The 12,817-nt window shown below is 45.9% G+C and overlaps 7 protein-coding genes across 7 annotated transcripts; 3 read left to right on the top strand and 4 right to left on the bottom strand.

Moving 5' to 3' along the window:
- Positions 1-55: 55 nt before the first annotated feature.
- On the top strand, positions 56-1,351 carry KUCA_T00002934001 (uncharacterized protein; the record flags this gene model as incomplete). The annotated part of the gene is made up of 1 exon (XM_022603226.1): positions 56-1,351. One exon carries the CDS (start codon positions 56-58, stop codon positions 1,349-1,351), a length of 1,296 nt encoding a protein of 431 aa, XP_022458953.1.
- A 394-nt stretch (positions 1,352-1,745) lies between these two features.
- KUCA_T00002935001 (uncharacterized protein) lies at positions 1,746-2,267 on the top strand (the record flags this gene model as incomplete). The annotated part of the gene is made up of 1 exon (XM_022603227.1): positions 1,746-2,267. The coding sequence occupies one exon, from the start codon at positions 1,746-1,748 to the stop codon at positions 2,265-2,267; it is 522 nt and encodes a 173-aa protein (XP_022458954.1).
- Positions 2,268-2,657: 390 nt separating this feature from the next.
- KUCA_T00002936001 (uncharacterized protein) lies at positions 2,658-4,373 on the top strand (the record flags this gene model as incomplete). Its single annotated transcript, XM_022603228.1, has 1 exon — positions 2,658-4,373. The coding sequence occupies one exon, from the start codon at positions 2,658-2,660 to the stop codon at positions 4,371-4,373; it is 1,716 nt and encodes a 571-aa protein (XP_022458955.1).
- Positions 4,374-4,787: 414 nt separating this feature from the next.
- KUCA_T00002937001 (uncharacterized protein) lies at positions 4,788-5,150 on the bottom strand (the record flags this gene model as incomplete). The annotated part of the gene is made up of 1 exon (XM_022603230.1): positions 4,788-5,150. One exon carries the CDS (start codon positions 5,148-5,150, stop codon positions 4,788-4,790), a length of 363 nt encoding a protein of 120 aa, XP_022458956.1.
- A 90-nt stretch (positions 5,151-5,240) lies between these two features.
- On the bottom strand, positions 5,241-5,771 carry KUCA_T00002938001 (uncharacterized protein; the record flags this gene model as incomplete). The annotated part of the gene is made up of 1 exon (XM_022603231.1): positions 5,241-5,771. One exon carries the CDS (start codon positions 5,769-5,771, stop codon positions 5,241-5,243), a length of 531 nt encoding a protein of 176 aa, XP_022458957.1.
- A 1,611-nt stretch (positions 5,772-7,382) lies between these two features.
- KUCA_T00002939001 (uncharacterized protein) lies at positions 7,383-8,978 on the bottom strand (the record flags this gene model as incomplete). The annotated part of the gene is made up of 1 exon (XM_022603232.1): positions 7,383-8,978. The coding sequence occupies one exon, from the start codon at positions 8,976-8,978 to the stop codon at positions 7,383-7,385; it is 1,596 nt and encodes a 531-aa protein (XP_022458958.1).
- Positions 8,979-9,442: 464 nt separating this feature from the next.
- KUCA_T00002940001 (uncharacterized protein) lies at positions 9,443-10,399 on the bottom strand (the record flags this gene model as incomplete). The annotated part of the gene is made up of 1 exon (XM_022603233.1): positions 9,443-10,399. One exon carries the CDS (start codon positions 10,397-10,399, stop codon positions 9,443-9,445), a length of 957 nt encoding a protein of 318 aa, XP_022458959.1.
- Between the last annotated feature and the right edge of the window lie 2,418 nt (positions 10,400-12,817).

A 12,817-nucleotide genomic window follows, 5' to 3' on the forward strand; every position in this document is an offset into this window, starting at 1 on the left:
ATATTTTGCACCGCAGCCTTTCTTGTGTCTGTTCTTCTCACAAACGCAAATTACAATGAGCAAAATTGTTAACTTTTTCAAAGGACATCCTACTGAGGATTTATTGCCGGCAAGGGAAATTCTGCAGGCCTCGCAGAGTGTGCTGCAAAAAGTCATTGGCGAGCCAAACGCTTGGGACGATGTGAATAGACATCCACTCACTTACGGTGCGGACCCGGGAAATCTGGACACAAGAAAGGTTGTTGCAGAATGGATCGACAGGCTTTTCTCTCACACCATTCCAACGAATCCAGAATGCATAAACATGACTGCCGGTGCCAGTTACGGTATCATGAACATACTTGCACAGACTACCTCTCCACATAACGGAGTCACCAGACGGGCCTTCATCACCTCCCCCACATATTTTCTCATTAATGGCACTTTCATAGACATGGGATTCTCGGGAAAGCTGACTGCTATCGAGGAATATTCCAGCGGCGATATTGACCTGGTTGGGTTGGAGAAACAATTGAAGCACTATGACTCCATACAACCTGTTCCTACAACTGTCACTAAAGATCATATATCCCAAATACATGATCCCAAGAGGGACCTGAAAAAAATCTACAGATACGTCGTGTACCTGACTCCAACATACTCTAATCCTAGAGGAGGAACCGTATCTCTTGAGTGCAGAAAGAGGTTGATCGAACTGGCCAGGAAGTATGACATGTTGATCATTTGTGATGATGTCTACGATCTGTTATCATACGAATCCGGTGCGAGATTTTTGCCACGTTTTGTTCACCTTGACAGGGCTACAGCCGTCAATGAATATGGAAACACGATCTCCAACGGAAGCTTCTCCAAGCTGCTGGGTGCTGGCTTGAGGGTGGGCTGGCAGGAGACCGTTTCGCCAAAGATGTCGTTGACACTAGCATCAGGTGGTGCAAACAGATCGGGCGGAACCCCATCTCAGTTTAATTCAATCTTGGTGGAAGAACTGATCAAATCTGGTGCAATTGACGAAATTGTGAGGGATCTGATCAAGGTTTATGCTGAAAGAGTGGATGTCTTTAGAGAGAGTACTAGAGAGCATCTTCCGGAAGGAACCCAGATAGACGGTGGTCAAGGAGGCTACTTTTTATGGGTTACTTTGCCAGAAGGCTACGATATGAAAGCCATTGTCGCTGAATGTAAGACAAGAGGTGTTATTTTGGCAGGTGGTGAGAATTTTGAGGTTGAGGGCGATTCAAAGGACTGGGGTGACAGATCGTGCAGATGTTCGATTAGTTACTTGACCAGTGAGCAGATCAAGGCTGGAATAGCGGTTTGGGGTGAGGTTTGCAAAAAATTTCAGAGGTCATGAACGGTGATCATCAAAGACCTGACTTTAGCACTTAATGATAATGACACCTGTGAAGCCGTGACCGCAGTGTTGGTCTAGTGGATAGTGGAAGCCAATGATACCAGAGCTGTTAAAATAATGGTGCTACAGAATTCTGCATCATAATATCCAATTTTTCTAGATAAAAATATTGACATACAACGCCGACTTCATCCGTATCCCATAGGATATCCCATTGTAAACTTTATTGTAAACTTCATTGTAAATTTCATAGTTATTAGTTTAATTTCATAGACTAGTCTTTGGTATATTTCATGTTCGGTGTGTCTCCACCAATTTGAACGCCGCTTAAGCTTCATGCCCGACCGCGTATCCTCTGGGCTCCCAAAATCAGAGTAAAACTGAATCAGCATACATGGAGTCGAAGGGAGAACTTAGCAGACTTTCTGAAAAGTTTCTCCTTGGACTGATAGTGGTGGAAAATGAGAAGTTGGTGCTCGATAGAGGGAAGGCTTTGGGGCTAACGGCGATGTTTCCTGAGAGGTTTCCCCGGTGTCTTCAGTTGATAGAATCAGGATCTGTTCAGAGAATTTCATTGGAGAATACACAGCAGAAGATTACAGTGATGAGAGATCCATTCAAACTCAGGAAAAGAGGGATAACAGGTGCTTCAACGGACGCAAATCCTAGCGGCCCCATCCACTTGGTAGAGCCAAGTCTAAAATACTGCACCTGTGACTCGCACAACGCCGAACTCTCGGAAGGCTTCAAAAACTACATTTCATGTAGCAGTATCTTGAAGAAGACTGCTTCTTGTGAACACTTACTGGCTTTGCAAGTGTTGAATGCGAATAAGGAAGAACTAGATGGTTTTGTTCAGAACGTCACTCTGGGCTACGATGAATGGATGACCATGCACGCTCGATTACTCTACTAAAAGCCAGGTTTTGGTGACTCATTAATCATATCAAGTGAACTCCAACCAACAATTTCTCAGATGAAGAGGATTATTGAGTTAATTGTGGCGATCGCCAATTTCTACTGTACTGATATTCGTCGTGTGCAGTCTAACTTTCCCTGCTTTGGAGGAAGCTTTAGACTTGAATCTTTCAGCTGAGACTCACCAACGCTGAAACTATTCATTCCTTGAAGTCACCATATTCAGCAGTGTTATTTCAGGTTCAACTTTGCCTAAGTGCATCTTTTGACTGCTATAGTTCGTTGGTTTGGCTGAAACCTGCCACATCATTGGTCGATCGATAGGTTGTCATCTCACCTTTCCCGCCTATCTCATACCCGCATTCTTGTTTTCCATATACATTCTGACATGGTTACATCGATACAGGACGAAAACGGTTTGCCGAGAAATACCAATATTGAACTCAAAGATGGCAAAAACTATGTCGCAAAGACTTCTAACACTACCAAGCTAGATCTCGGCCAGGCGTCCCTTCGTGGCCAAGACGAACACAGACTGAAAAATTACACAAGGAGAAACGAGAAGTTCGATTTTAGTATTTCCCTGGATTCCGGGTCAGTTCAGGCAAGGTTTCCAGTATTTTTTGGCACTGATGAAGACAGTTTTCTGCGCCACCGCGAGCTGAGTTTGAAGATAAGGAGACTGAAACAAGACCCAAACTACTTCTCCACGCAAAACCAGGGAGAAGCAATTGGAAACTCGAACTTATCATGGTCGGCACTTGTTGAAAAGAATGTCAAACCGATGATAGTGCCAAAAGTGAAGAAACCAAGTGTTATTGCTGATAACTCCCTAAAACCGCTTGGATATGTACTGCTGCGGATCATGGTGGATGATCTGTTCAAAACACCAATTATGAAGCCAATAACGACCAGAGGAATAGTCAACACGGGTAACATATGCTACATGAACTCAGTTTTGCAAATCCTGGTTCATTGCGATCCTGTGGTGAGGATAATGGAGGTGATAACTAAAGGCGTCAGAGCCAATTTTGCCGCTGATTCAAAGTCACCTTTGTTGGATGCCTTCACTATGCTTATAGAGCAATTCACTATCCCATACTCGACCAAGGCCGTATCACCAGCTACATTTTTCAATGCTGTTGCACGTCTGCCAAGGTTTGCGCATTTGAGGTGGGGGAGACAGGAAGATGCCGAGGAGTTTCTGGGTTATTTGCTCGACGGATTGCACGAGGAGTTTGTGGGTGCCATAAAGGACCTCAGTGAAACGGAGAGACAGTCATTACTTCAAAAGATCGACGATCCGGAGAGGAAGATCTTCATTCTGAACAGTCTTGAGGCCATAGATGGGAACTCTGGCTCTTCGGCTGGATCTTCAACAACTTCAACACAAGCACTATCCCGAGAAACAGATGATGGATGGCAAGAAGTAGGGAACGACAAGAAGTTTGCAGCAAAGAGAACTGTCCAAGTCAAGTCGTCTCCTATAACGCAGCTGTTTGGTGGACAATTCAGATCGGTTCTGGATATCCCTAGACAGAGGGAATCCAAATCTATCACTCTGGACCCATTTATGCACGTGCAATTGGATATTTCCGACCCAAAGATCAACACCTTGGAAGAGGCTTTTTTGAATCTGAGTGCAGCTGAAGAAATACCCTACAAGTCGCAACAGGGCAAAGACGTCACTGCTATCAAGCAGACTTTCATACATAAACTTCCCAAGGTACTGATTATCCATCTGAAGCGGTTTGAGTATGTCCCCGAGGACAGTTTTTCGTTCGGCAGAATCGAGAAGTTGAAGAAGAAAATCGAATATGGGTTTGATTTAGAGATCCCTCTGGAAAGCATCAGCGATTCCAGAAAAAGACTGAGCTCGAAGCCACTACACAGATCGTACAAGTTAATCGGAGTTGTTTACCACCATGGAGCCGGGGCCGAAGGGGGCCATTACACAGTGGATGTTTTGAAGAGTGAAAAGAACAAATGGCTCAGAATCGACGATGCTGCCATTTCAGAGCTGAGTAAGGAAGAGGTTACTGAGAATTCCACCTGTGAGGACGCAAAGAGTGCATATATTTTGACGTATCAGAGATTGGACTGAAGGAGAATGTGAAGCAGTGTTTCAGTTGAGGTACTGAGAATAGAACCAATGAAGCAGTCTCTGGCTTTGTGGTATCCACAGATTCCACCAAATTAACTGCATCTCCACAACTGGATGCGGCACTGAATTCTGGCCTCGCAGTAAGCCTTCTCGGTGCATTGTGCAGGAAGAGTAGCTTGGAAAGCATAATTGTACTAGTAAGAGTCGCAGGACTTGTCGGACTTGCACTATAAATTACATCTGTATACATATAGTTACTCCTTGAAGAACGGAAAGACAAATTTGCATGACCATGGGTGGCATCTTGTCGTACGGCTCAGTCCATCTAGGCCTGCACCTTGAGACGTATTCCATTGCATTGCGTCTGCTGACCAGCCGCATCTTCAGCCGGCCAGGCCTACACCGGAAACAGTATCATTTCAGGTGGGCATTTTTTGTCCGTGCACGCTGATCGCAACATCCAAGAGTGTTGTAGTGAGCTTGGAATTTTGGTACTACGGTTTCAGACTCAAGGAAAAAAAAATAAGTTTTGGTCCGTTGAGGGCCAGAGAATATCAAAATTACAGAATTGAGAAAAAAATTATAAGTAACGTCTTTCCAGATGAAAAACAAGGGCCGATCGTATCGTAGAACTTCGAATGATTGACAGCGAGCGGAAACAAGAGAGCAGCATTGGTCCGAAACCGCTCCATCTTCATAAACTCTCAGCTGCGGTATTGCACCAAACCAAGAACAATCGTCTAGAAGAATCAAAGGAAACATAGAAAAAGAAAACATTTCCGTACAAGTTCAGGAGACCGGTTCTGGTGTGCTATCAAAACCAGTCATCTAGACCCTATAACGAAAACTTATAATCCATCATACCACTTACAACAAGTAGGCGGCAGCGGCAGCAACGGCAGCGAAACCAACGGAACCGGCCTTGGCGGCACCACCAGTTGCTGGGGTGACGGCTGGGACAGTTGGGGTAACAGAAGTGGAGGATTCGGACTCAACAGCTGGAACTGGAGCCGTGGTTGTACCTGGAACAACTGGAGCAGTGGTGGTGGTTCCGTGGGCAGGCTTGGTGATGAGAGTCGTCTCGGAAACACCCTTGGAGGTGGATGTAACCAAAGAGGTCTCTGTGGTGTCAGATGGTGGGCAGGTAGTCACGGAAGAGGTGAGGATAGTCTTGGACAGAGTGCATGGGCAGTCGGTGATGGTCAAAGTAGTAGGACCGGTGGCAGTGTAGGTCTTACCGTTGGTGACGATGGTGGTGGCCTCTGGGCAGTAGGTGGTGTACTCGGTGACAACCTCGGCGATAGTCGTGGAGTACGAGATGGTGGAAATGGTTCCGTTAGAGTAGCCGGCAAGGGCTGAAGCAGCGAAGGCAATTGGGGTCAAGTATTTGAATTGCATTGTAGTGATTGGTATGAAGCGAGAGACTTTTTGGGAAGGATTAATTCGAGGTTGAATATGGAGAAAGAGGATTCTGACAGAAAAGGTTCCAAAGGTGGGCTACACTTCTTTATATACCACACAGGGCAGACTTCCACCGGCAGGAAGAATTTTATTTGGAAACCTGCAAAGTTCACACAAAACACTGGCGCCCCGGAAATTTTCCTATTAATAGCCCCTAAAGGCGGGTCCTGGGGGTGATAGCGCATGGAGTGCTTGAAACCGCAAGTGGAGCATAACTAAATTTAGCCGAATTGGGAAGAGGTGAAAACACACTGCTAGAGCACTTGGTGCAGTGAAAAAGCTGACTGGTAAGGCTGGCAAGCGCTAACCACACCACCTCCACTTGGGGCTAGACCTACGCTGCGGCTTGAAAAGAGTGTGTATAGATTTCCAGTTTCAGTTATTTGCTACATGACGGGTACCGGAGACTCAGATGGGTCCGTTGATGAAACACTTTGGGAAGCAGCCCATCACAAAGGGCTATTTACCCAATGCCGCTTTCTTTCAAGGGGTCCACAATAGACTGGTGATCGTTGCTTTTGACCTCAAGTTGCGATTTTTTCCTTTTCGGGAGAATATGGTGGTTTTTGGTGCATTTCTCACCTAAAACATTGGAAGTTGAGATTCAGATGGCTAGTGAGAAAACCATTAAGGGTAATTTCTGGCTTAATGCCAGTCTTATCATGCCGTCGGAACAAGGCAAGAACAGATCAAGATGTCGATTGCAGGACCCTCCTGCATACCCACTAGCCGGTGCACTACTGGGTGGGGTTTAAGGCACTGAGGGCTATTTAATATGAAAGTTTAATAACAAAAACATGATGAAGTGATGTACTCCGCTCTGAGCCTAAAAATCGATATCGCCTTGTCGGATTGCTTAATACGAGACAACCGCAAGTGTGAGCTTGTCTGCTCCAGTGGATCCCACCGGAACGGTGAAACTAGCTCAGGACTCATCTCCTCCAAATCCCCAAAAGCCTCCACCGGAACAGAGTTCCAGCAGGTTACAGCTAGGCTACCCGTCGCCAGTTCCGCCTTACTCTAGGGTGCTGAATTCCCTGATACAGAAGATTTTACTTATCCCAAAAGGGCAAACTACTGGATAAAGCCTTGCCGCAAAAATCGCCTTTCCACGTCCAGAGCTCTCCACAATTAGCTGAACACAGTAATCGCAGTGTGAATTGCCATTTTGGTACTAACGTACACAATGCATTTGGAGCACAAATCAATGGTGATATTTGTGAAAATTCAAGCCCCAATCTGAAGTGTACGGCTTTGACATATCAGGAGAGCATTTGCAGGGACACTTCTGTGATTTCCGGGTAAAAAGAAATATTTCACGGTAAACCTAATCGGCACTACCAACATAGTTTTTACTATGGCTATGCAAACCTAGGTTATATTGCGGGGATTATGAACAGATTACGACACAACATAAAATAATAAATAACGGCCCGAGCGAACCAGGTAGGCCCGGGAACACGCAAAATAGTCGTGTGAAAAATGAAGACTCGGAAGTAACCTTCCAGCTTCAAGTATGAGGTCCTTGTAGCGGCATATTTGTGTATTCTATGCTAATTCCTCTTTGTCGATATTTTTTTCAGGTAAAGCAATTGGTGGAGGGGCCCTGGTTGCTCCGAATGCAGCCGTTCCTGGCTTCTGAGCTCTCCAGGCGAAAAACATGACACAAAGCGGAAACACCAATGTGTGGATAACTATCCACGCAATTAAGATTCCGATGTTTCTGCCCAGCTCTCCCTTCCATGTGTTAAAGATGATCACCTTCGTCGCTTCGTACGAGTTGTGAATGGGCGTCATGTAACCGTATCTGTAGAAGTCTGGACATAACACAATTGGCGAGAACGTAGGAGAAATATTGAAGATGACCCAGAACAACATCCAGAATCCCACTAACGGAGGCATAGTAGCAAAACAGATTAATGCAATGTTCTCATTGGCTCCTCCCACAGCTGCCATGGTAAGATACGAGACCATCCACTGGACTCCAAACCCACCTTTGTATGCCTGACTAAAATCGACCTGGAATGCTGCTGAGATGGCGGAATATCCCAGCGACAAAACTAAGTAGGCACCGTGTGCACTTAACAAACGATACACCAAGTAATGAGTCGTGTTCATGTGATGGGCCATTTCCCCATGCAACTTGATGAAAAAGTTGAACTGGAAAAACGTCAAAATGATCAGATAAATGAGCCCGATCTGGGAAGGCGCCAGCACTACCGGGTTCGTGATTGGTTTTTCGTCTGTGTACGTAAACGTGGGAACTTGCGACAGGAGAGTGGTGTCTTTGGCTACCTTGGTCAAGGCCGAGGAGCTGAGGTTGGCCGTAAGTGGCTTGATCGCAGACGCCGCAGAAAGACTCAGAAAAGTTTCTTCAAAGACCTTGACTCCGGGTGTGACGTAAGATTGCATAGCCGTCATATCCCTTCCAGTCTCATAGATTACCTCAACAACCGAGCCATTGAGTCTGAACGACGAGTCTGCGTCTTCCAGGGCAGTCGCATAATTGCTGGTGGCGTTGGCGTTCACATAAACGGCAGACCAGTACTTCTGATGATGAATCAAACGATACGTGGCACCCCTTGGATCAGCTATGCCAGTCATTTCCGTGACATCGCTGTGAGTCATAACTTTCCAGTCTCCCCTGTACTTGACAGATTCAATATACGATGTCTCATTGATGGCCTGGCTGAATACAGGCAAATGTCCATCAACAGGATCTTCGACCACTACCAGCATCTTCAGGTTCTTGAACCTCGAATTGCGCTGGTACATAGAGCCCCAATAGATGGAAAAAATTCCAAACATGCACGTGAGCATGATCAGCAACATAACGGGATATGTTTTGAAAAAGCGCTTTCTGTACCCGAGGAACTCTCTAGAGAAAAAACTCACTTTGCGTTTCTGCTGCTGAGTTGGTGGTCCAGGAGGACCGGCAGGAAACGTAGCCTGCGACCCACTTCCAGAGGATTCTTGTTTGCCTTCGGCAACTCTGTCCTTGTCACCCATAAACACGGAGGCCTCAGTGTAATGCGACACGCTTCTATATATGTCATTGAGATTGTTGGATCTGGTACGGTCGAGGGCTGGTTCCAACGGCCCCGTCAAGTGTTGAGAGCGATCCACCGGTTCCGATGAAGACATAGTTGACGTTGTCGCGGTGGTTGAGGTATGTCTGATATCACTAGATGGAACTGAGATATCCACAATGAAACTCAGAATATTATCCAAAAGACGAGCCTGAATTGATTGCCAAACACACCAGCTCGAAAAACAAAAAAGAATGCAACAGACGCCTATAAATACTCACGGTTTATCGGCTCTTGAAGGTAAACGCATTTATCATCAGTGCGTCTCTGCCGGCAGGAACCCGGGCTAGCAACGGCAATTAATAAGTCGGTGTTAAGGTATCCAGCCTTGCGATCTGGAGTTAAGCGGTTTTAGTAGGTGCACGTCATTGCTTATTAAGGCACTCACAGTGCATCGGCTAAAGTCCGAACAAGCTTTTGCCAGCATACTCCCAGATCATGAACCCGGTAGCTTCCGATATTCTAGCCGGCAGTCCCGTTAAGTCCATTGAATCCCAGTTTCGGTCTCCTACCGGGTTGTCATGTACCCAGCTTGACGGTCTCTCCTCTGACCACCACAAACGGACAAGTATGGTGTTTCTCCTTGCTCCAGTCTCTGTACACCAGAAGCCTTGCACTGTAGTAGCTCCCACATGTGTTCAAAACAGGAACCAAGACTGACCGTTTGAAGGGAGTCCTGGCCCCGGAGTCGGGGCCGGTAGCTTCTACCGGCGCGTCGTTCGTAATCGTGAAACTCTTGTATTGAGCCTCCGTTGATCCAACGGTTATCACAGTTTTGCTTTTTTTGGTGCAAAATATCGACAACATGACCATCAACTCCTGGATTGAGCGCTGCACCCTAGTATGGGGGGTCATTCCCAAAGTCGGTATCATGTCCACATCGTACATGTTCTTAGCGTACTGTTCGCCTGCACTCTCTCTTAGTTGACGCTCCAAAATTGTCTTTTGTTTTTGTTTTTCCATCGAGAGTTTTCGAGCCAGAAACAGTTTTTCGCAGTCCACCTGCAAGTTCTGTATCAAATCCGATAGCTCATGGATCACACACATCTGGTATTCGTCTTCGTTTGACTCGTTGAATTGTCCCAGCAGCACTATAAGCTCGGAAATCGAATTCACACTGATTTCTGATACGTTGTTGCACAAAGCGGCAAACTCTCTTCTCAATTCGCCTTGTTTCTGGTGGTTCTGGTTGTAAATATCCCGTAATCTTTGTGTCGGAAAGCGCGATCCGGTGGTAATCCAAAGCACGCGTTCATCAGCCATCACACAATCCATTATGGTTTGAAGAACAAGATCTATTTTGCCGGAGCCAGCAGCACCACTCACGTCATAAAGTGCACTTCTTCTGAATCCACCGTGAAGCTTTTCATCAAGATCACGGTAGCCGGTAGACACAATTCGACTTTTGGACTTTGCCGCTAGTACGCTGGCAAGTGTTGAAGCCTTCTTTGGCTCAGGTTTCGAGACCCCTTTCATCGCGCGTTTGTAGGCAACAGAGTGCCGGATAATCTGAGAATTACCGTGCCCCGGTACATGGTTACGCGGTTGAAGTCAAGGTCGTGTGTGGGTGGTTTCTGCGCCGCATTTTTGGCGGCCAAAATAAACCGAGATTAAGGGACATAAAGGTGAGGTAATTACTGCGTTTGGGAATAAGACAATTATTGAGAGCTGCCGCAGAGCTCTCACTAAAAAGACTTATCGACGGGATGTGCTTTCAAATCAGTATATAGCACTTTGAGTGATTTTTATGAGACTATACTGGGCCTTTCGCTCCAGATTATCAATTGAGCCCCTGATATATAAGACCACTCGGCAAGGGTTCTCCGCACATTCATTCTGTGGGACGAGTTGCATCGACATTTTCTACAAGCTTTGTCTAGATAAACCCTTCTGTGCGACTGTCTCCATTCCAGCCTGACAGGGTCTCCGTGATCTCCGCTTCATTTACTCAATTCATCTAGTGTAGTGTTCTTCCCTTATCTGTCTCAGTCCACCTAGTAATAATCTCTGCAATGCACCTTAACGACTGCTCACTGGCCACTGTCAAAGTAGTCTAAAACTTCAGGCAGATAACCTTAATCACCCTGCTGCACCTGCTCACCGCTGTAACTCGAATTTCAAAATCCATTTGCATGTGGTATGTTTCAGTAAGCTATCTGTGAATGCAGCTTTGGACACAGCACCTTCTCAGATAATTGTGCAGCCTGCTATTGTGACAACTATTTTTGAGCAGACTGAAGATTGATCAGATAAACTTCATACCTAGTGCTGTCAGGAGTGTTGTCAATGTTTTCCCTTTGGTCCCCCAATTTTTGTAGATGCAAGCAAATAGCACATGATATCTTCGGTGCTTTACAGCAGCCGAAAGCGGAAAAGGGTTAGCCCCCCTAAAAGGGTTTACGGATGTAGAAGCGTGTGGCTTGTGAGAATGTGCGTCTCCTGCGAAATAATAAGTTTGGAGATGCAATTGTAATTGGTTCATTTAAGGGGGTGGTTTCTTCCTTTGCAGCATTTACCTTCGATCTCCTTTTGGCAGCGAACGAATACGTCTCGCCGAAACGATGTTTTTGTCTAAACGAAGGGGAGTTCGGATTTGGCAGGTTTTCTCTCGCGCTTGTTCAAATTGCGAATATCGCCTTCACATAAGAAAAGGCCAGTTATTATTGACCAGAATGGGTAATTTTTTGTCTAAATTAACGAACAGTTCAATTCTTACCCGCTAGTTCTTTCCGGTATGGGCGTCTGTATTTGCACATGCATGACCCAGTATTGTGCATGTAACCGGGGGAAGCAAATCGACGATGCAGTTCCAGACGCCTGAGACACAGCGAGCGCTCGCCGCCTGTCCAATCAATGGCCTACACTATCGGACTTGTACCACATTTCGTTACTGGTCCTTATCTTCAAAATGACGCAAAAAAGAATGAGGTTTGGCATTTCGGTGGTTAGATAGAATCTCATCCGTGGAATGCGCGCCGGCTTATACTGGCCGATATGAACGCGGTCTTTCACCGCACCACCGCAGATGGGGAAAAGGAGTGCTGCGAGCGACCACGACATCCAGGTCACGGCAGCATGGCAACCAAAAAAAAGGAGCTTGTGCTGCAAAAATGCAGTGTTCTGGTGGTTACGAACTGCTGTTTGCGGATTTGGAATTACTCGCCTTGGTCAAATGAATAGCTAGTCGAATCTCCAGGATTGGATCGTACAGCAATTGTTAAAGGGGTAATAATTCAGGGCAATTGGACGTGTAAAGTGGGGGGCCTTAATTCCCTTCTAAGTAAGGCGAAGGCTGCCGCAATGACAGGACCTTCCACCTAGAGAATGGCACCGTAATGGCTGATTATTTTTGAATTTCGCAGTTATTGAGACCTGCATACGTCTTCCATCGAACAGTGTGGTAAAATTGTCAAATATTCTGAGTTTGGTCCCCTTCCCGTATTTTTGGCGAGTTGGGCGAGCTTCTCGGCTCATGTTGGAGATGCCGACATAGGCAAGAGGTGTTGAGAGAGAGGTCGTTAATATGCATTTTTTGATTGAATTGTGTGAACAGGAGCTGGGTTCACGTAGTGCGCGTAGTTTTCATGGTTCAGATATCCATGAAATTTGTTGCGTGAGTTTGGGAGCAAATTAGAGCTGGCAAGAGCTGGCTGGAGCTGCACACCTGAGTTCAATCTAGAGATAAAACAGCCTGATTGATCAACCAGAAGCTAAATATGGCGTTACAAAAATTGAGAGCTGCATTTTTCCCAAGTCGGGCGGTTTTTCCATGCTGATTTAAGCTTAGTAGTTATGAACCAAGCTTCAAAGGCATGGTTGCAGATCGATAATTTCAATATCTTCAACTACTCTAAGAGTTCAAAATAAAACTATGATGATTAAGCTTGGTATACT

Source organism: Kuraishia capsulata, genomic scaffold (assembly GCF_000576695.1).
Source record: "Kuraishia capsulata CBS 1993 genomic scaffold, Kuraishia_capsulata_scaffold_3, whole genome shotgun sequence".
NCBI classification, from domain to species: domain Eukaryota; kingdom Fungi; phylum Ascomycota; class Pichiomycetes; order Pichiales; family Pichiaceae; genus Kuraishia; species Kuraishia capsulata.